Here is a 23,431-nt window from a genome sequence, read left to right on the forward strand (position 1 = left end):
CACATGATATGATGTCATCTCAGGCTAACTTTATAGGTCCAAGCTCCATCCACATGTTACAGGACACCACTAGTGATGGCTCATAAAGTTTTAAGTTTGTGTAATGACAGTAATCTCTATTACAAAAGTGTCTGAATACTGTATAAGCAATGCCGCCCCTGCTACCTCTTGTGTCACCCCCTCTACCATATAGGATAGTAAGCTCTTGTGAACAGGGCCCTCAGTCCCATTGTGTGAAATGACTTTGTAATGTATCTTTCTGACTGTACTTGAACCCTACAAATTGTACAGTGCTGTGGAATATGTTGGCGCTATATAAATAAAATTATTATTATATGTGTATTTATGAATTCCATGATATTTGTTGAAGTTCATCATTGTGTCCCATCAGATCAAAGATGAAGTATGATGTTTTAGATTTTTTATCAATTATAAAAAAAAATTATAAAAAACTATGTTCCTATGCAAGAGATTAGAAAATATTTATTAACAAATAGTCACAGTACATGTAAAATATCCATCAAATGTATCCAAAGACTTAAAATCAAAAGAGCTTAAAAGATCCATTGCTATACAGGAATATTCAAAACATGAAAAAAATTATGTATCTACTTTTAGACTCTACACTTTTTACAAATAGGAACATTACATAAAAAATATATACAGTTATGCACAGAAAAAAAATTCTGAAATTTTATGCATAATGACATGTAAATATAGAAATCTGTAGCAAAGTTTCTGATATTTTTCTAAACATTCATTGTTCAGCTTCTGTAGTTCACATATACCGATTTTAATTTTTCAAACTACTTAAGATTAAAAAAAACAAACAAAAAAAACCACGCACACAAACTACAAGCCTGCACTTAAGAATAAAAAAAATTGCTTATTTATTCAAGAAACCGCGCCACTCTTGTTTTATTTCAAACAAATAGGGATGAGCTGCAATACCACAAAAGGCCCAGTGGACAACGGTGGCACTGTTTCCAGAAAAAAATAAAGGCATTTTTTCTAATCTCACACAAACCCTTTCAGGCACGAACATCATTGTATATTCTGAAACAGTAAGTAGCCCAAGTACTTTTCTACAAATTTAATACTCCAATGGTTTCTTAATTCGTAGAATTAACTGAAAATCATGAGAATTACTTTGCACTACCTCAATAGGAAAGAACCAACTAGATAACTGATGTGCTCTTAAAGTGAACCAGTCACGTGATTTCTGCTGTCTTAGGCTGAGTTCACACAGTGTATTTTGGTCAGGATTTTGAGGCCTCAAAATCTTGACCAAAAAAGACAGCTCCCATTGAAATCAATGGGAGCCGGTCAGTTTCTTTTTTCCAGCTCCCGGAAAAAAAAGCGACATGCTCATTCTTTCAGGCATCCAGTCGCCCCTACCCATATTTTGGTCTGGTCGGCTTCCGCCTCAGGTTCCATTCCAAAATACCCTGTGTGAATCTGACCTTACAGGAGAATATGCTAGCTGTGAAAAAAAAAAAATGGCTAGCATAATGACAATGCAGAAAGGTTGTGTGCATAGAGCCTAGTACTCAAAAAGCACGAGTATGTGGGGTAAGGAGGACTCTTACATTCTCTCCTAAGAGTCCTAACATGGTTTTCTTGAAATCCTGCATCATATCTTATATATCACAGAGCACAGCTTCTATCTTAGCTTGCTTTCGGCCAGCAGACATAACCCAACAGGTTACCTTTAAAAAAAAACACAAACCCAAGATGGTTGTAATGGAGTATCTATATGGAGTACAAGAGTTTGTTTACATAGCTGTATCACTGTCCTATTTCATGTTAGGCATACTGTACAAGAATGATATGTGAATAGTAAAACAAGACACAGCTGGAGATTCTGTAAAAATTTTTGATCCAAAATTTTTGTGGGTTTCCCACACTATTGGCTCCTAAAATACTAGAATTAGGCATTCTTGATACCAACAATGTTGTTTAGGAGTGGATATAGTATATAAAAGATTAGGCTATATAACAATACAATAACCTGAAACAAAAAAATTATTCACACACACTGTTTTACAGTCAGGTAAGTATTTATACAAAACATGCGCACATACACACTATATATAACACACCTTAAAGGGGTTTCCAGGACTATGATTTTGATGGCCTTTCTTTAGGAGCCAACACCTGCTGATCAGTTGATTCCACTTCCTCTTCTCAGGCCAGTGATATCACGCCAATTAGTTCATGTGTCACATGGCCATGCTGCAGCTCAGTCCCATTCAGAAGAATGGGGCTGAGCTGCAACACCAAGTACAGCCTCTATATCAGTGGTTCTTAACCTAGTTTGAGGTACTGAACCCACCAGTTTCATATGCACATTCACCGAACCCTTCTTTAGTGATAAATCAAATATGACTTATTTCCAAATTCAAGACATAGGTATAAGTTTTTTTACTGGTACACAAAATGAACCGTGCATATGGCCTAGGGTTCGATCGATCCCTGGTTAAGAACCAATGCTCTATATAATGTACAGCGACATGCTTGGTACGTAGTGAAGAATCCACACAATCAATATCAAAGTCCCCAAAAACATCTTGAATTTTTCAATATGTCTGAAAACTGGCTCATTGGAAAGTAGGGGGGGGGGGGGGGGTTAAAGGTGGCTATCAGATCAGGCCAAGAACTATTCTATTTATAGCAAGACCCAAGTCCTACTGCTGACCAAATACTATTATAATTGCCTTAAGAGTCTCCTTTCTTGAACAGAACAATATTACGGGTTATCGATTCTAGATTTTAAGGACACGTTGATATAGGTTTTTATACTGACTGCCAGATTGGAATTGGGAAGGAATTTTTTCCCCTGAGATGCGGCAATTGGCATAAGCCTCATGGGGTTTTTTGCCTTCCCCTGGATCAACACTATAAGGGATTGTAGGGTTATAGGTTGGACATGATGGACTGATGTCTTCATCCAACCTCATCTACTATGTAACATGTTCATGAGCTCTCTAAAATTCACAGGTGCCCCTTTCTTATGGGAACAGGAAGACTGAGACTCTCACAGTGTGAACAGCATTTAGAGATCAGAGGACCACTAGATGCCCATGGACAGAGGTGGTCTTTAATAGAGATTGTGTCGGTGCTTGGGTCAGAAAAACATTTTTTGTTTGGTCACAGATGGTGGAAATGAGGCAGTCACCTTTAAACTCCTTATTTTATAGGATGACATACATCATAAAACCTTGAAGGAGAAGGGGAAATCAAATAAAGGGAAAAAAACCACATGATATTCATCCATCTTTTAGATAAACATGAAAACACGACCACGATGACCAAAGTAGTTGCCAGTGACCTCTTCTGAAAGTCTGACAGCAGGACAGTTCTGTTTCCTGATCTTGGAATCCAGGTGCTTTTATTTGCTCCGGTCGTAGTCGGCGACCATTCGCTTGATGTGGTTCAATTTAACTTTGAGCTCCTTGCAACGTTTCTTCTTGTTCTTGTAATCAGAAGACTGAACAAAAGAGAACATTCTTAGAAGCACAAACATTACAAAGCACCAATAATACAATACAAAGTATTACATCCAATATACAATCAATAGAACAAGACAAGCTTGCCTTGTACACCCGCCACTATCCGCAAAGCGCCATGTCACTTCATCTCAGGTCAGATATGTCCTGCTGTATAGAAGCACTTACAATAATAGCTATCTATATAGTTGTCAGTAAGGAACCTTCCTAAGGCAATACCACTGCATTCTCATGATCATGGAGACCTCCACTAACTGGATACTGGTGGCCCATGTCACTACTAGGTGTCTTTAATGGCCCTTCAATGCGGACAACTCCTTTTTATGTTCTATAAGAACATTTTAAAGTATTAGCTGGGATGGAGGAAGTCCCATGTTCGGGACCTTTCCATGAGCCGGTTTTGTTGGATGTTCAAGGTGCCCTATAAAGCTATAACATATACTTACCGATTTAATATCCTTTAAGCGATTGTATTCATCAGCAACGGCCTGGAAGAAATAATGAGATAACACATCAGTGCTTACGTTCTCATAGATTTAGATCTGCAACTACATACATTAACAATACTACTAAAAGGTAGTAGTTGACCTATATATTGACCACTGCAGCAGAGGTTATATGGAGGAGACATGTACTTAGAGGTTTACCAAATCCTGAGCAGAAGTTTTCCTCCTTTGTAATATCCACATATAGGAAAAGGGCATCTAAAACACTCTACGGTTGAGGCCACACGTTGCAAAGTGCAGCTTTTTTGGTTGCAGATCTTGCTTTGGTTTTTTTGACCCAAAGCCAGGAGTGGATTGATCAGAACGTAGAAGTATAAGAACTTCCCATATATGTCCCATTCCTTTGGTAACCATTCTTGGATTTGGTTTTAAGAAAAACACACACACAAACATACCACGCACCAAAATCTGCAACAAAAACACAGTGGGGCTTCAAATTAATAAGGTTTCAAATACCCAATTAGAACATCACATATTAGACTACAACTAACTGTAACAGACTGCTAACAAAGAAAGCGCAGTGCAGTTACATGACCGGTTCATAAGAAGGGTCACCACCGGCTCACCCTGGAAAAACCAGATCTTCGGGATATTCCAGATCAAGATGGCATTCCTCTTGGTAAATCTGGTTATTTTTGCACACTTTCATTACTGTACTATTCTCTGAAAGGTATTTTCTTTTGCACAGGATAGTTAATACAGATGGCATCAGATATATGGGGACTATACATTTTGCATAGTAAAATCTTCACTTGCTTCAAAGTAGCAATGGAATTCCAAAGGAGATCCTTCAGTGAAATGGACATCAATATAATAACACATACTACAAAGACTGTATGAAACAGTGTCCAAGAGAAAGGACACAAATTTAAGAGTAACCTTCTCCTACCGACATCCAGTATAAACTGACCTTGTATGATTGGCTTCCTTCCGGGTGTTCATCCAGCTCTCTATCCAGTTGATCCATGGATTTCAAGACATCTTCCAGCTCGGCTTGTAACTTCTTGTACTCCTGCAGGTCAGCATCAAACTCACGCTTGTATTCTTGTCTCTGGTGGTCTGAAGTGATGGGAGGGTATTCACTGTATAAAGAGAGACAAGATGATTTGCCAAAAATGAACACGAGAATGAAAACTGGCCATAAAATAGCCCTATAGTGGCCTAAATGGTCCTATTCTTGGTCTGTGTCCTACTGGATCAGTAAGAGCAGTCCCCAATATGGACATAGATCATTGCATGCTGCATATATGAGCAGAATCAGCTAAGAAAGTTATACAGCAAATTCTTTTGCCAGATCCGGCACAATAATTGTCTTTAGATCTTGTATATATAGTCAAACAGAAATAACATATACATATATTATACATGTGTCTAGTCTGACATTATAGATATATACAAATTTTCTCTGCCATTTAATTTAACTAAGACCCTAAATAGTCAGATAAATGCTGGATTGTGGGGACTTTATATTCTATATTGAGTTTACCTGTCCCAGTAATCATAGTCATCCAGTTCTTCACCAGACTCTCCTCCTGTTGTGTAGTCCGTGTCGTAGTCATTGGGGGATCTCCTGGGTCTCCCTGGCCTTTTATTGCGGGGCGCTTTCTTGCTGGCTTCAGAGCTGCTGCTGTATACATTTGGTGAAAAGCCAGATTCGTTTTTCACTGGGTATTCCTCCTCTGCGATGCTGATGAGAGAAATATATTGCATATTACGTATATGTTACAAGATACATTTCCTTACATATTTGCTATATGTGATCTCCCAAAGTGCATGCCAAGTCAACATACTAAAATATAGAAGCTCTAAGTATTAACTATGTCTACTTATCGGTGTTCACTTCTGGGGAAAACAAGGAAATTTAATATGCACAGCCGCAAATTTCACAGTGGAAAATATACAGTACATATGTCCTATAACGGATAAGAATAATGGACTTTAATAACAGTAGTGTGAAAGTGGCCCAATATACAGTCAGTAGAGATAATACTCACGGGTGTGATCTGAAGCTGTGTTCGGAATAAGCATTCACACTTCTGTGCTCCATAACAGATCCATTGACTTTCTCGTTGTATTCTGACATGGCCGGTACCTGCTCAGGATTTAGGGAAACGTTTTTCACCTGTTTTCAAAGGGAATGAGTAAAGAGAATAAGGTCAAGGACATTATTTACAAGTTATCACATTTTGCATCTCTGATATTTATGGTATATCCAAGGCATATGCCATAAGTGTCTTATAGAGGAGGGCCGCACCTCTGGAACCTGCACCTATATAGAACTCAGGGCCCACATTTATAAGACATTAAAGTCATATACACATATTTTGGAGATGAGTAAACCCTTTAAGCTTACTCCATAAAGTGTCAGTCTGGATTTAATAAAAAGAAAATTACAAGCCTATTTTTAAGACTACTGAACCTGTAAAGAGAAATAATACAGATTTCTACAGCAGTGACTGTACAGACCAGGATTACATTGCAGATTTACAAAGTACACAATAGACGCAGCTGAGAACACAGACTTTGTATTTCTACACACAAAAGCCAATAGAAACTAGTTTCAGCAGCCCCACGTAATAAAACGCATGACTGGAGGAAAATCAGAAGGAAAAGCTCAACAATGACATACAGGCGTAACAGCAATGTCGTAACCACCACCGCTATGACTTCTATTTAAGGACCGAGATCATAGACTATGCAAACCACTGACACTGACTCGGAGAGCAGATCAACTGAACCTTCTTGTTCAGGTAACTTAAAGGGATCCTATCATACAAACGCTTTTTTTTTTCCTTGAGTAACACGTTGGAATAGCCTTAAGAAAGGCTATTCATCTCATATCTTTCGTTGTCTTCTCCGCGCCGCCGTTCGCCTGAAATCCTGGTTTTTGTCGGTAGGCAAATGAGTTCTCTAACAGCAGTGGGGGACTTCTAGGCCTCAGGCAGAGCAGACTGCGCATGCCCACAGGCCATAAGAAAATGGCCGCTTACACAGTATTGTAAGGGGCCATTTTCTCGTGGCTTGTGGGTACGCGCAGTCTGCTCTGCCCAAGGCCTAGAAGTCTGAAACCTATGCTGGAAGAAGAGGACGTTGCTGATAAAGATGGAGGTGGCGCTGGAGAGAGTTATCTCACAGCATTGGGGACACCCCCAGTGCTGCGAGAGAACTCATTTGCCTACCGACAAAAAACGGGATTTCAGGTTAACGGCAGCACGGAGAAGACAACGAAAGGTAGGAGAAGAATAGTCTTTCTTAAGGCTATTCCGACGTGGTACCTACAAAAAATTGTGTCTGACTGATAGAATCCCTTTAAAATTATCCACAAAGTCCTAAAGCAGCGGCTTCATTTCCACAAGTACTTTCACAAGTACTTCAAACAGTCAGCACACTTGAATTCTGCCCCTCATTGTTGTAATAGGTATCTAGGCCATTGTGCACACACTTCAGAATTTTCTGCATGCCGATGTTGAAATATTTCTGGACATCAGTTCGCTGCATCCCATTTCATGGGGCTACTCAGCCTGTGCCCTGTGGTGGTAAAAACTATAAATTCATGGAGGAGATCACACGGTCAGCCGCAGGTTTCTTCTCTGAGGTTTCTAAGCAGCAGCTGATTTTTCCTTTTTGTGGAGTCAGCCATGTGAACATGCCCTTAGAGCCTCTGGTAAGAAAGTTAATTGTACCAGTTATTACTTAACATGATACGATTTTGATTTATCATCATTTGGCAACAGTATCTAAGCAAAAACACAAGAGTATCTGAAGATATCTGGAAACATCTTCCTATACTTGGCAACAGACAACAAACAAACTTCTGAGGAGTTTCTCTTCCCACTCGCAGCTGCATTCTTTAGACGGATTGAATACATTTTAATTCATGCAGCGGAAATTACTGGAAAGTGATACAACAAGAAAGGAACACCTTGAAAAAACTGGAGCAAGGACTTCTACTACTTAACCACCGACAGCTCAGCTGGGTACAAACAAACAATCTGAGCAAAACGAAACATTTATTTGGCCTGCAGTATGACAGACCCTCCCCCCTTCCAATCCCATTTTGGTCCCTGCATGTAGAGGATAAATTTCTTTTGTTGCTACAACACAGTTTTGTAGCAGTGTTTAATCCTGGACTAATCCAAAGGTTAAGGCCTACAGCAAACCAGGCCAAAAAAAGGCCTGCAGACAACAAAAAAAAAATAAAAAATTTGCAAAAATATGAAGGAAAAAAAAAAAACAGTGTAAAGAAACGTATTTTCCATAGTGTATGCAGTGAAATGACACTGCTTTTTTTCGTACGCTATACAAATCAATATATTTTGCAATTGGACTTCTATACAAATCAAGGTGGAAAGAGAAAAAAAACCAAACAGTAAAAACACGCTTTTTTTTGTTGTTTGTTGTTGGGACTGTAAAATGCAGAATTTTTTCCCACTGCTTCTTAACAATGGCCAAAAAAAAAAAAACAAAAAAAAAAAAAACACTCTTTCTACAATGTGACCTTAGAAAGTATACCAGAAGAAACTTCTGGCTATGTAAGAACTACAAGTGCCTTTGAGACAAAAGGCAGAACAAAACAAAAACCCAAACAATAAACACCATATTCACAAACCAATGCAGCACTCTTTTTAATGCAATTCTTATGTGCATTTAAAGAGGACCTTTCACCATATCTGGGCACAGGCAGTGTTATATACTGCCAGAAAGCTGACAGTGCGCTGAATTCAGCGCACTGTCGGCTTTCCCGATCCGTGCCCGGTGTAAAGCGCTATCGGTCCCGGTACCGTAGCGCTTTACAGTCAGAAGGGCGTTTCTGACCATTAGCCAGAGACGTCCTTCTGCCTCGCAGCGCCAATCGCGCTGTGCTGTGGAGCTGGGAGGAACGCCCCCTCCCTCTCCTGATAATGCTCGTCAACGGACAAGCTGTGTGAGCAGAGGGAGGGGGCGTTCCTCCCCGCTCCACAGCACAGCGTGATTGGCGCCGCGAGGCAGAAGGACGTCTCTGGCTAATGGTCAGAAACACCCTTCTGACCATAGAAGAGCTACGGTACCGGGCCGTAAGCTCTTCACACCGGGCACAGATCGGGAAAGCTGACAGTGCGCTGAATTCAGCGAACTGTCAGCTTTCTGGCAGTATATAGAACTGCCTGTGCCCGGATATGGTGAAAGGTCCTCTTTAAAATATATTTGCGTATATATATATATATATATATATATATATATATATATATATATATATATATATCATAAACACATGAAATGTGCATTACATTGAATAGAGATGAATATTTATCATCGCAGCCTTGTGTCCACTATGGTGAGGATTCACATCTTGTGCAGCTGATAAAGTTACTTGTTCTTAGTCAGTTGTGCCGACACTGTCCAACACTCGTATTGTGGTTTATCTTTTCCTGCAGTCACACTGGACACACACACACACACACACACACACACAAAAGGACCAAAAAGTAGGATTTTCTACCAATTTCTTTGTCTCAGATTTAGGGCCAGTGACTTTATGTAAATGGTTCCTGATGGAAGTTTTTAAGACGAAAAGCAGCACACGGAGACAAAGCTGTAGTCTTCCACGTGAAGCCAGAACAAACAAGCTGACAATGTAATGAAACTCCCTGGCCCTGCCCAGAAACTGCAGGCTCTCATTACACGCAGATCTCTGTCATGAGACATCACAACACATCTCTATATGAGGAATGTTCACCTCTGCCCCAGGATACGCACACTGTATACCTGCACGCAGATCTGGGACTGCCACCATAGTTATAGAACTCTAGCCTCTTGTATAAACAAGTAATGTAGTCCAAGAGCAGGTGACAATGGCTCAGTGTACGCTCCTGTAAACCATGCACACCAGCAAGTTGACAGAGTGAACTGATAATTCACATATATCGCTAACAGTACTGTAATAGTCACCGCTTACTATGGGATCACATGCCAGCTAGAAAAAGAAATGGGCGATCAAATGATACACGCAAGGGTTGATCCCCGCTGTAGAGTTCTAGAAAGAGTAAGAATAAATTACAGCGAAAGCAACCCTTGAGATAATAAGAATGTAATAGTGGTGGTCTTACAGCACAAGAAGAGGAGCATTAAAGGGGTTGCCAAATCTTATACTACATCATCCAGGTTTTTTGATGCCGTAATTGTGGGGGAAGGGGGGAGTAACTCTGGGTTACGGAATTGGAACCTGCACTCGGGTCACTCAGCCTTCTACCTCCATGAACTCATTTGGGCAGGAGTTATAGCTATAAGGATAAAATCAAATAGAGGTGCTATAAAAATATCATAGTGTTGCTCTGGTCACGTGGTCTGGAGCAGGTGTAAAGAACAATTCTAGTAATGTTCATTCCAGATAACTGACCTGTCTATCTGCTCATAAAGTCACCCAGCTAAAATGCTCAATTGTCTGGTGTTTGGATCATTTCTGTCATCCCATGTAAGCAGGGCAGAGATTTGTTCCTCCCCCCACAGTAGCGATAACCTGCAGCATGTAAATCCAGCAGACAGACTGGGGACACCCAGGACACCCATTCCCGCCTTAAAAGTTGAGGATGTTGAGTTTCAGCAAATAAACGTTACTGTTTGTTTGCTGAAAAGTTATATCATTTTCCAATATACTTTCTCTCGGTCTTCTATATCTCTGCTTGCTGTCACTCCTCATCACAAATCAGTCCAAGGACACATAGGTATACACTATATGGCTTGTTACAGGACAGAGGTCTTATAACTATACTGTGACTGTAACGGACTGTGCGCCTATGTGTCCATCACATGACCATGGACTGGTTTTTGTACATTTGGAAGTAAACTATAAAGCCCTTTACAGTTGTCCATATGGAATCTAATATACAGCATAGAAAAGCGTCGGTTTGGCGTGAAGAAATGTACAACTTTTTTATGGTTGGGGGACAAACCAAGTCGTATATCCGTAAATACATCCAGTCATTATGCTTTGTTCTGTACTGTGTATCCTGCCTTGCCTCCTGTGTCTTGTATAGGAAGTAGTGCCATAGGAACGCTCTGCATTGTGTCTTTTAGGTTCTCAGCACTGTAGCAATGTAAGCTCCTACAGTGCTGGCTCCCATAATGGACACATGGGGCTCAGAAACAGCAGAACGCCATGTTTCATAGTGTAAAGTGCTAGGTTGGTCTCATCCTGTGTATTGAGTCCCTTTAGGGCTAGTTCACACGGGGATAAGCCCCGTGCATTTTGGTCCTGATTCTGATGCAGGAAGTCGTGTCAGAATAGGACCAAAATGCGCCTGCCACAACTGTCGTGGCTTCCAACAGTCGCGGCTTCCCCCTCCAGAGTAGGCACAAATGAATGGGCCTAGTCCGGAGGGTGCTGTCGCAAGGCGGACGCCGGGGCTGAATCAGCCGCAGAATCTGCCTGAAGAAAGGACAGCTCGTTTTTTTTTCCACAAGCCAAAACATACCACTCACGGAAAAAGGAAATCTAGCAGTCTACATAGGCCTCTATGCCTCCCCATGTGAACAAGCCCTTAGAAATCACTGGCTATTGCCCTGTATATTTTATACAGTCAGAGGTAAGACTTCATAAACTGTTAGTAAAATAGTAATGCAACATCAAAGACACAAAACACTTTGTACTTTGTCACAATTTCAGTGCAATTCTTGCAACAATTATGCAATGTGTGAATATGCCCTGAAGGAATGTCACTTTCTTTTAATACACTTGTATTAGACAGGCATTTTCTATAGAAACTAGTCTGGATTAAGCAATAGGAAACTCTTACTAGCCATATAATAAATAACAGTCTGACCACATGCTGTTGAAAGACTGGTATAACTGGCATCTCTATTGGGCAACCACGGGAGCTCAATAGTCTTTGCAGCATTGCCATAACTGAATCATTCCTATAACACTCACATCTCTAACGTTAACTTAAGGGAATTTTTATTGATGTATTAAAACCAGATCGTGATATGGATCACCTTTATCAAATAGTTCTTTTAAAATTTTATTTGTAGATTTTTTTAGTGGATTTTGTGTACATAATTATGGCACTATATCTTGCTCAGCTCCTCCTCTGCTCTATCATCAGCATTTAGTGGTATGCTTTACAGCAGGCTCATGGCTATAAGTAGCAATAGTCCGGAGCCAAATGACTGAGGTCAATGTGAGAGTTATCTAGACATGTTCTGTGCATTATCTTTTGCCAGTAGTGGATGTAACAATTGGCAAATGGTGTTATCCATAGAGGTGTTTTCGTTTGTCTGTGATGTAAAAGGAGACTGCTGCAAATAAAACCCCCTACAGCATTGGCAAGTGTCAGTCTATTAGAGTAAAAATGGCAAAATATAGTACAACGGTATAGTACAAAGTATAGTGAAACGGAAAATTAAAAACAAAAAAAATCTTAAAAATGTATTTGCATAAATGGCTATTCCCAGTTTTATATTAAAGTGAAATGTAGATGCAGCGCCATAACGTTAGAAAACCAAGACTGGTGTGTTCTTACCCATTCCTCCACGTTTGCATCTCCCTGTTCCATAGTTGGATTTTTCTTCCATAAAATATTTCCCTTCCCATATTCGCCGATCTTCCTTCTCGTTTTCACAGCAAAGAATATGATAATGGCGAACGCAATAACTATCAGGAATCCCAGGACAATGGCAATAGCCTAGAAAGAGTAAACATTTTAGATTTTTGGTTTGTTGTCCTCCACGCCCCCTTTAAAATATTTCTAGTCATAAAATATAGTACAGGCTATACATCACAGGTGTCAAACAAGGCCTTCTGTTTTGAGGCCCATCAACAGGGCCACATGTGCCATGAAGCGATTCGAGTGCACACAGTGAGTACAAAGCTACACTAATGTCTGTCCCTGAGTCATGGCCTGTAAATGTCCCCAGGGCCACTCACACACCCCATAGTTTTAGGGGAGTAGCTACATTTATGCAGTCACAGAATTACTAATGGTCTCAGATATTGGCATTATTACATACCACTAGGAAGCTGTTGGTTTTGCCAGTATGTGCCCTGGGAAGGATGGCCAGCGCCGCCTAGTTGGTTGTCAGAGAGTGGGTACCCAACAAACTGACACGTCTCAAAACCATTAGATGAGTTAAATCCTATTGCTAACCATTGAGGTCATTTAAAGGGGTTCTTCACATTATTGTCTGGCAGAACCAGGGTCCCAAGTGCAAAAGGTGTTAACAATGTTATTGTTCTTATAATGCATACACTATGTTTAAAAACATAGAAAACTACAACAGAACAGATCCTTTGCAATAGTATAAAGCAAATTATATATAGTATACATAACAGTATATATAATTTAGAATGCACTTTGCATGAGGTTATAAGTTGGCATCATGGTGGATAATATGGTATATGAGCACAGATCCTTACCTCTTGTGGCTCCACAACACAGTAGTGGTAGAGATACTGATTAACAAACACCCCAGTAGTTACAGGGGCATAAAACTGGTTGCATATGGATAAAATCTGGTTGTAGAAGGCTGATCCAGAGGCTTGAGCGACAGGATTCACTCCCATGATATAGACAATTGTAGCAATGAAGACCAATGCCGCCATGATTCCGCTAATAATAATGATGATCAGGTAGAATCTTCTAGTGGTGGAGGTTTGTGACCTTGTTACAGTCATTACAAATATGACCATACCGCATATAAAGCAAAATGCAGCCATGGCAAGAATGAATCCTTTGGCAGCACGGGGATCAGTGTAATTTCCTCCGTAAGCAAATCCAAGGCCCATCGAAGATCCTCCAAAACCGTAGCCATTGTATGCACTACCATAACCAGAATACCCTCCTCCGATGCCATATCCCATAGACTGCCCAGTGATATCCAAGTCCCAGGGTAATGTGGAAGCTACGCATGCAAAGATTCCCACACACATGACAACGATGAGGATGGCCATTATCTTGATGATTCCTGGTGGAGAGCTCCACTTGTAGAAGTGCTGGATTTCATCCTCTGGATAGTAGGAGTATGCGGGCTGGGAGGGTATCTTCCCTCCATACATGTCTTGGCTGGGAGCATAAAGAGATGGCTTGCTGCAACAAAGTGAACATTGGGTTATCTTTCCAAGTTCATGGCAAACTCTTAATTATTAAACCTTTTTCATCTGGGATATCTGTATATTGCTCCATTTTTCTTTTCTACTACCATCACCTGTCATGTCGATTTGGGACAATAAACCCTACAAACTACAGGTCTTCATGGACTGGCGTTTTAGTGTCCTATATAGCCCTGTTGAAACCTAATACTTATCCAGCGTCTGTACTCCCAAGTGCCTGCGCAGTTCACCTTGGCTTCAGGCCCGAGGTCCTGCACAATATATTTGAAGTGCACTTCCCAGGCACCTGAAGCACTAGAGAGGAGGTCACAGAGATTCTTCACTAGGTAAGTAGAAAGGTTTGGTTTGTTTTTTTTTCTTTATGAAGATACAGAGAGCATTACAACAGGGCTATTTGGGACACTAAGTACCTGTGTTTGGTTTAGTAACCCAAATTGACCTAACAGGTTGTCTTTAAAGTGAACCTAAGAGCAGGGTATAATAGAAGGAGAGAAGCTGAGCTCTGCAATATATAGGTTTATAAGGTTTGGAGGAGGATTTCTGAGTAAAAAGCGGGGTAACTCCTGACAGGACTCCAAGGAAAGACCATGAGAGTCCCAATTATTCAAACTATACAGGAAACATGACAGTGTTCCCTTTATCAGAGGGTGTTTAGAGAAGGCTGTCAATCATCCAGTGTGGGCGGGGTAATCAGGACTCTCTGTCACTCATAGGAGTCCCATCAGGATGTTCTCCAAATCTTCTATAGATCACAGAGCTCAGCTTCTCTGTCATAAATCTATAGACTAGCTTCTCACCGTCTATCATTTACACTTCTATAACACCGAGCTCAACTTCTCTTCCTCCATCATATAAGCCTATATATAAAGAGCTCAGCTATGATATAATCCTATATATCCCAGAGCTCAGCTTCTCACCCTCTATCATAAAACCCTACATATCAGAGCTCAGCTTCTCTATCATATAAATCTATAGATAAGCTTCTCACTCCATCATATACACCTACATAGCACGCAGTTCAGCTTCTCTCCCTTCACAATCTAAACCTATTTATCACAGAGCTCAGCTTTTCTTCCTCTATCATAACTTGCATTAAGATAGTACAGCAGAAATCACCTGACAGGTTCACTTTAAGAAAAAGTGGAGGCCCTATATGTTGGACTCAGAAAACCTCTAGGTCAATTCCTCTTAAACTTCTGCAGCTTAATAAATAAGTCATTTGTGGACCATAAAACATTTTGTTCTCCGCTGCACCGTGGTTGACAATTGAAACAAAAGGACTTCTGAAAGAAACCTTAGACAGCAGTAAGATGAGAAGGTACCAGTCTCGGTGTAGCCTTTATCTTGTTGAGGTCTACTAGATCTAAAAACTACAAGTTAAAAAAGACCTGATAATATCAAAGCCGGTCAATGTATATATAGGTTCCTGGAGGTTCCCAGAGCTGGACCTATGCAAGATGAGAAGCCTCCTTAAAGAACAGTGCAAATGCATTCACCACCCAAATCCCGAATGGCTGCTAGCAGAGAATAGCTTATATTGTGTAGACCAGGGGTAGGGAACGTACGGCTCTCCAGCTGTTGCAAAACTACAACTCCCAGCATGCATACTTGCCCTGCTCTTCTTGGAACTCCCATGGAAGTGAAATGAGCATGCTGGGAGTTGTAGTTTCACAGCAGCTGGAGAGCCAAAGGTTCCCTATCCCTGGTGTAGACTATATGGACGCTGAATCTGAATCTATGACTGCAAAAATAGTATTTCACTGCAAATTAACTCTTAATTTAAAAAAATGCACATAAAGTTATTTATAACAGATCACAGAATGCCATTCGCTTATCTCAGACACCCAAACACTATAAGGTGATAATGGCTTGTAGGTGTCATAGGTTAAGATGCCATACAATACCCAGGGCACTGCACACCCCTGACCTACTAACACAAGAACATGTGCTAGGACACAGAACATGTACTGTACACTGCCACGCTCTTATCACTTATTTATCGCACAATAGGCCGTTTCCCAGATTAAGTTTACATTACTTATCAAATGTTTACTCGGTAAAGCAGCTAAGTAGATACGTACTACTCATCTGGTCGATAAGGTGGCGGACTTTCAAATGGCCTGGACGACATTTTTGCAGGCAGGGAGGGCGGTCAGGGAAGGAACCTGAGTTTTAGGAAAAAACAGAAACACTAGTAAATGACACGAACAGGTTATATTTAACCAGAGGCTTAGTCATGACATGTGGAAGTGCTCTCAAATCTTAAATTATTATTTCAGGATAAAGAATCTTTTTGCTTATCCCTCCCATGAACGTATTGGGTACCAATATTGGTTGAACTAAACCTACAGGATATTGCCCTCAGAATTTTCCAACAATAATGTGAAAGGCGGAAGAGAAACGTAGGATTATCTGACCAGGTTCTGAAGAGGTCTAATGACATTTTATTCAGCATATGGACAACAATGGACTTACTATACAGAGATTCATTGCAGCGTACTATTTAGAAACAAAGCACCTCCCAAACTAGTCAAACGTCTAACAATTGTCATGAGCACACAGCACCGCTATTGTCCCAAGTAATAAGTATAAGCTCCTTGTGACTTGGAAATTACTACTGTACCTCTCCAAAATTAGACTGTACATTCACATGGATTCCGGTGGGAACAATAAGCCTGTTTAATTTTCTAAATTAAGTCCATTTCATGAGGTTTACCAACCAAAAACATTAGAAATGATAGGCTTTCATATGAAAAACAAGTTTACAAGGTTTGGCCATCACTGAACACAAAGATACTTATACCAAGTAATGAAGAGAAAGGTAAAACAGCAACAAAGACCCACCAGAAAACAATATTCATAAGAATAGAAAACTCTATCTATAGCAAATAGTCATAACATTACTACATACGTCCAATGAAAAACACTCATTCATCAGGCTTCCTTCCTTCTTCAATGTAGTTTTGCACATGCCATTGTTTTTGAGAAACACTACAGGCGTTTTTAGCCAAAGACAGACGTATATGCAAGGGGAACGAGAATGCAAAGACTTCCTATATTATTTCCATCCTTTTTAACACTTGTTTTTTGAGGGCTTTTTTTTTGAAAAAACAAAACTGAATGGAAAATGTACGCAAAAACTGTGGCAAAAAAACCCCCAAAACCCCAAAATGCCATGTATGTGAAATTAACGTCATTGCTCGCCATTCTTATATCAAAACAGAACCTGTGTCCAGGGAGGAGAACGTTTAGCCTTACAGAGTCTCACATAAGAACTCTACAGTAGAATAACTCAATATAGATTCACTTATAGAAGTCTATGGAGATTGGAGGGGGAACAAACTTCTGCTGGACAAAGACAGAGGGAGAGCAATATCAGACTAAAGTTGGTTGCACACGACCATGTGCTAAAACCCAGATAGCACACTGTCCATTCATACAGTCGTCTGCAAAGGGCTTTACAGACAGTTTCACTTAAGAAATATAACTATATAGTCTCACTTATAGAGGTCTATGGAGAGGGGAGAGGAACTGCTGCTGGACAAAGAAAGAGGGTGAGCAATATCAGACTACGGCTAGATACACTCAAATAGATTTCAGCCATGAAACTGTGTCCGTGTTCGCCGGATTTACTGGCCTGATCTTCATGCTGGCAGTAGGACTCCATGCCGCTAGGAATCCCTGCTTCAAAGAAAACTATGACACTAGGGTCCTGCTCCCAGCAAACTGTTCAGGCTGATAAATCTGGAGAACACAAGAACACATGGACCGAGAGTTTCATAGGTGAAACTCGGTCGTGTGAATCTAGGGTAAGTGAATAGTTAAAATGGAAAGCAGCCTGGTAAACAAAGTAAGGAGTTTACACTTGTATGATAACCGCAGACATTCTCATTTAATAGCAGTTAAGAGTAGGACATCTCTACTGTGCCGGTAACCAACTAAATACTGCAAGCAGTTCTTCCGTAGAACAAGTGTCATGTATAAGATAAGATAATCCTTTAATAGTCCCACTGTGGGGAAATTTCAGCATGTTACAGCAGCATAGTAATACAGATACAGGATAATACACAGTAATATATTACAGACGTAGACACACATGCTGAGACGAGAACATATACTAGGAGTCCATAGCAGCTAAGGAACAGAAGAAGAAAAAAGGAAGACTTCATAGTCATAATCATTATTAGTTCTCTGTGCGGAGTGATTTTCACTTGGTCTGATGTAGATTATACAGCCTGGTCGCGGTTGGAAGGAAGGACCTGCGATAGCGCTCCTTCTCACACTTGGGGTGAAGCAGACGGTCACTTACAGTGCTGCCAAGTGCCATCAAGGTCTCATACATATAAACAGATTCACTTGTGCTCATAGTTTGATAAATAGAGGTACGCTTTAATACCAACTGCCTAATTTTGTGTAGGTCCTCGTGTCAAAATAGCTTTCACCTCTTGAGGCACGGACTCCACCTGAGGGTGTCCTGTGGATATCAACGCTGCCCACCAATAGGCCAGGGTCACCTGAATCACATGGTGTTTTCCCCTTGTGACTCATTGCCTCCGCTACAGGGACATCACAATTTTTGTCAATATGTAAATTAATCCTTTGGAGCAATTAGAACATTACCTCCATTTGCTACATGTGACCTTATTCTAAAGGGGTCTTCCGGGCTTTATCGATTGATAACCTATACTTACGCCCAGCTCCATACTGAGACACAGACTAATCTGGAATATTGTTACTACGGCTGGTATACAACAGGCTGGTGCTGAACATTTGGCTTAATCCTCTTCGTGGTCAACTCTTAAGACAAAAGATCTATAAATAGTTGGATAGAGAAGTAATATGGGGCAGCACATGTGACATTCTTCTGCTCTGTTTTTCTAAAGGAACACACCAAGGATCCTGCTGTGATGGCCCAGCCAAGCCTGTACAGAGCTATGCGAGCATTATACTCGGAGGAAGAAGGAGAGGCCACCTTGCAGGGAGTTTCCTGACATCAAGTGTTTTCCTGAGCCAACATTCAGGCTGACATTGTTTCACGAACATTAGCCAGTTTAGCTGACGAGAGGCAAAAAATTATTTTTTTACATCATCTTTATTTTTTTTAATGATAGTATATCTGTAAAGGATGTACCATGCGGTATTAGGCAAGTAACACACAGTGATAAGCCCACATCTCCTCCGTACACGACCATGAGATCAAGGCGATTACCAGCCAAAGGAATTTCTGTACTTGGCTGCCAACTACGGAATGTTACATGGACAGCTTTGTAAGATTCTGGGAGTCTAAGACATAGAAAGAGTCTCGCAGTAGTTTTCATTAGACTCTGTAGGTTTGAAACAAAACAAGTAGGTACATGTGACCTGTAAACCTTCCCAGGGGCCATAAAATCTCATATTTTCAAGCTGTCAACAGTTTCTACAGCGTGAGTTTATTTTGGGCGTTTTGTCGCAATGGGACATGGAGTTCAAGGTTCAATCCCAGCAGTCTGAGCCGCCGTAGATTGTGAAATCAGAGGAACATCATATCTTTGAAAACCAATGTCATAAAGATGAGTTCACATTTGTACTGTTTACTTCCGTTGTCCTGTTCTGTTATCAATAAGGGAAGCACCCGATCTATTGTGTGGCACCCTATAGACCCCTCTGATTATTATGGAGTCTGTAGGGCTACCTTAATGTAATCTTATTGGACAAAACAGCACAGCATATAGTCAACCATCTAATGTTTATTGGGATGTCCTGACTCTCCCCCTAAAACAACTGTTGTGGGGAAACAATAGAGCTGAAGGATCAGAGCAGCTGGATCTCTGGATCTCGGCATGCCCAATCTTTAAGTGTGCAGGAGATAAATCGCTGCTCGTCTATCTGGCTGCCATCTATGGCAATCCTATTGAAATAAATGAAGTGGGGAAGCGTCTGCATCCACTGTCAACCGATTCACAAAGGGGGTAAAACATCCTCATAGTGGTCCGAACCCCCTCCCCCACCCCTCCACAATCGATCAGCCATGCTCAGGGCCAAAAAACATTCTTTGGCCAGGGCACACAGTAACAAAAAAAAAATAATTTTTTTTTTATATAATATATATATATATATATATATATATATATATATATATATATATATATATACACACACACACACACACACACATTTTACTTTACCTGCACAGTGTATGGGATTCTGGCTGATCCTATCCACACATTACAGAAAAAAATCTGCAACGGAAACAATTTCTAAAATACTCACATATTTGTAAATCGCTTCAAGTCAATTATAACTACGGAAATGCTGACATTTTCCGTATAGGAACACTAGAGGCAGAAAGACCGCAGAAGTAAACTCAGCGGTCTTTTCTGCAGCAATTCGCTGTATGGGGCCTCAGCCTTTGGTCGTATTTTTCATGTCAACTGCAGCTCAGCTACCCTATACACGGCATGTCAATCACTTCAGCTGAGCTGTGGTCTGGCCAGTAAAGGGAGCCGATATACAGGCCAAACAAGTCATTTAAAGCCAACCTAGAAAGGTCCCTTACTATCCTTTTATAAGCAGGGCCCTCAGTTCCTCATTATTGTTACTCTGTAATGTCTCATTTTGTCTGTTCTTAAACCTTACAATTTGGAAAGCGCCGCGGAATATGTTGGCGCTATATAAATAAAATGTATTACATCACTATCCTTTCTACATTGAGAATAGATGCATACTCAGCTGAACTAAACATGCATGTGTATAGGTAGAAGTGGATCGTGTCCTTTTAAAGCAGTGAAGATCCATGTAATGCATGGACGAGCAGGGTCTGCCAGTGCAACTCCCCCTCTAAGAGGCTCATATGTCTTCTGATACCCTCACAAGACAACTGAAACATGTCTGCAGAGTTCATTGGAAAGGGTCTGCACCCTCATGAATCACAGCAATACTAAAAATAATGCACAAAGCCCTGTAGGAAAAACACAGGATGTAAACCTGGCCTAAGGGCTTATTCACACGGTCATGTCATGTCATTGTTAATCCTGCACAACATGCAATCCTGCTCATTTTCAGGTTTTATACTGTGAGTTGTTGATTCATCTTTCCTTTTTTTTTTCTTCAGTGTTTTTGGGTCCATGTAAGATGGACAGCACCCATCTGCTGCTCTCCACGATTTTCACAGACCTATAGATTTAGGTGTCCATGCTCTGTACCATAGACTGAAATAGAGCGACTCTCCAGTCTTTTTCCACAGATGTCTTTGTGCACCAATTAAAATCAAAGGATTTGTATCAATGTGTGAATGAGCCCTAAGGATACATTCAGATCACTTTTTTTTGTGTCCATTAAAAATTCCATTGTTGCGGATTTGTTTGTTTTTTTTTTAAATTAGGCACAGACTGTTAGGAGCGGGAGTCTTAGCAGTATAGTCATCTATGATGGTAGGAGTCCCTGCCTCCCAGTGACATACTGTCCTATACTAATTGATAAGGCACAGTATGTCGCTGGGAGGCAGGGACTCCTAGAATCCTAGAAGTCTAGTTATCTATGATACTAGGAGTCCCACGCCCAACATGAAGTTCAATCCGGTAAATCTGGCTAACACATCAACTGAGCTTCATGGGTGAAACACAGTGGTGTGCTGCTCAAGCAAAAACCTACATGTCAGGTTTTGCGGTCCGCTTGAAAAGTCGGACATCTTTGGGAACGGACAGTTAAGGACAGGCACGGAGTGTAAAAGAATGTACCCGATCGCCATTTAAATGAATGCAAAATGTCACGGACACAGCTAGTGTCCACTGCTAATGTCTGCACAAGATTTTGAACGGACATTAGCAGCGGACACCGACGGTAGTGTGAACACCCCCTACATTACAGCAGTGTAAGACCAGCCTTACTGGCACTTGAAGGAACATTTAAAAAATTATTTCCAACCCAGAGGACTATCTTCCATTCCTATACACTGAATTTCTACATGGTCGGACTATTAAAGGATTATCTTATCACAAATCAGCATAGTCTAGGGGTGAGCTATCCTATCCATGTTACACCATCACGTGACCAAAGTCTGTGACATGAGAAACTGGTAGAAATCCCAACACATTTTTGGCAGTACTATGCTGTTCGCGTTTCTAACCCATGCCATGCCCACCTCCTAGGGGTCCATGCCTTTCTCTGGACCAACATTGTAGGATTATAGGTTGAACTTATTTAAACCTTATTAAGCAGGTTGTGCTAGCTGAGCGAGTTCTCCAATATACTTAGGATCAGAGATAATGTACATATTAACGCAGTGCGACCCCACAAGCAGTTTTGTTGCCGAAATTTCTGTAAGGATCTCCTACACACACATAGGACAGTGTACCTCAGAGGCACAAGGAGCGTCTGCGAGTCCATAACACAAACCCAGGGGAATGCCTTGTACCCCCACATAGCGTACCTGAGACAGACCCTTTCACCGGTCACAACATCTGTATAGTAAGTCCACATCTGCGTCAGAGTCTCCGTCACAGAGTCCGCCCGAAATCGCCAAACACAAAACTATTTTTGTCTATCGATTTCAGTTGAAAAACAATGGACACCTGACAGAACCCATTATAGTCAATGCGGTCTATTGCATTCTGTATGTATCTGACGGATCAGAACAATAGACAACCTGGCACAAAGGTGAACTTAGCCTAAAGTGCAAAACTGTCAACAATAACCCAACACGAAACACGCTATATATAAAAGCACACACATGTCACAGGCGTTCGGTACGTGTTCACACTTGTAAAGTTATAATTAATTGTTGTATTTACGTGTCTACAGTCAGTATAGCGAGAACCAAACAAAGAAGCTAAGGGCTCTGTCCCAAAGGAAACGTCTCCTTCTTGGCTGCGATCACTTCCCGGCTAGAACTAGATATGTTCTAAGGAATCAGAGACTGATAAATGTTGCAATGTGAATAAGGGCTTAAAAGGTGCAACTAAAGGGGCCCTATACAAGGTCAGCAAAACAGATCTGGGCACACAAGGCTGCAAACACACTGATCCCTCTCCGATACTGCTTTATAGTCAGCTCACCTGGTTGGATGCTGGTGCTTGTAGTGCCACAAGCAGTGCCCAGTCCCCAGCAGGTCCTCAGTATGTGGATGAGCAGGGTCAGCTCGGGGAAACTTCCCACAATGGTGTGAGAGCCGCGTCTGTAGTCCGGGCACAGCAGAGAGTGCAGGAGGCGGCCTCTCCCCTCCCCCAGCACCCCCGGGGGCCGGGCGTGGCAGCAGCAGCAGCTCACACACCTGAAACTCTCAGGAACAGGTTTGGCGCCTGCACTCTCGGCACCGACCGGTTTCTGGTCCGTGTACTTCCTGCTCTGTGTGACTG

General features: G+C 41.1%; 1 protein-coding gene across 1 annotated transcript; it reads right to left on the reverse strand.

Annotated features, from left to right (window-relative positions):
* Positions 1-758: 758 nt before the first annotated feature.
* OCLN (occludin) lies at positions 759-23,232 on the reverse strand. Its single transcript, XM_075270901.1, has 9 exons — positions 23,132-23,232; positions 16,181-16,264; positions 13,407-14,076; positions 12,514-12,675; positions 6,010-6,137; positions 5,502-5,702; positions 4,926-5,097; positions 3,956-3,997; positions 759-3,490 (listed from the first exon to the last, which is right to left on the reverse strand). The coding sequence occupies exons 2-9, from the start codon at positions 16,228-16,230 to the stop codon at positions 3,392-3,394; spliced, it is 1,524 nt and encodes a 507-aa protein (XP_075127002.1). The 5' UTR covers positions 16,231-16,264; positions 23,132-23,232; the 3' UTR covers positions 759-3,391.
* Positions 23,233-23,431: the final 199 nt, after the last annotated feature.

Source organism: Leptodactylus fuscus, chromosome 1, assembly GCF_031893055.1.
Source record: "Leptodactylus fuscus isolate aLepFus1 chromosome 1, aLepFus1.hap2, whole genome shotgun sequence".
Taxonomy (NCBI): domain Eukaryota; kingdom Metazoa; phylum Chordata; class Amphibia; order Anura; family Leptodactylidae; genus Leptodactylus; species Leptodactylus fuscus.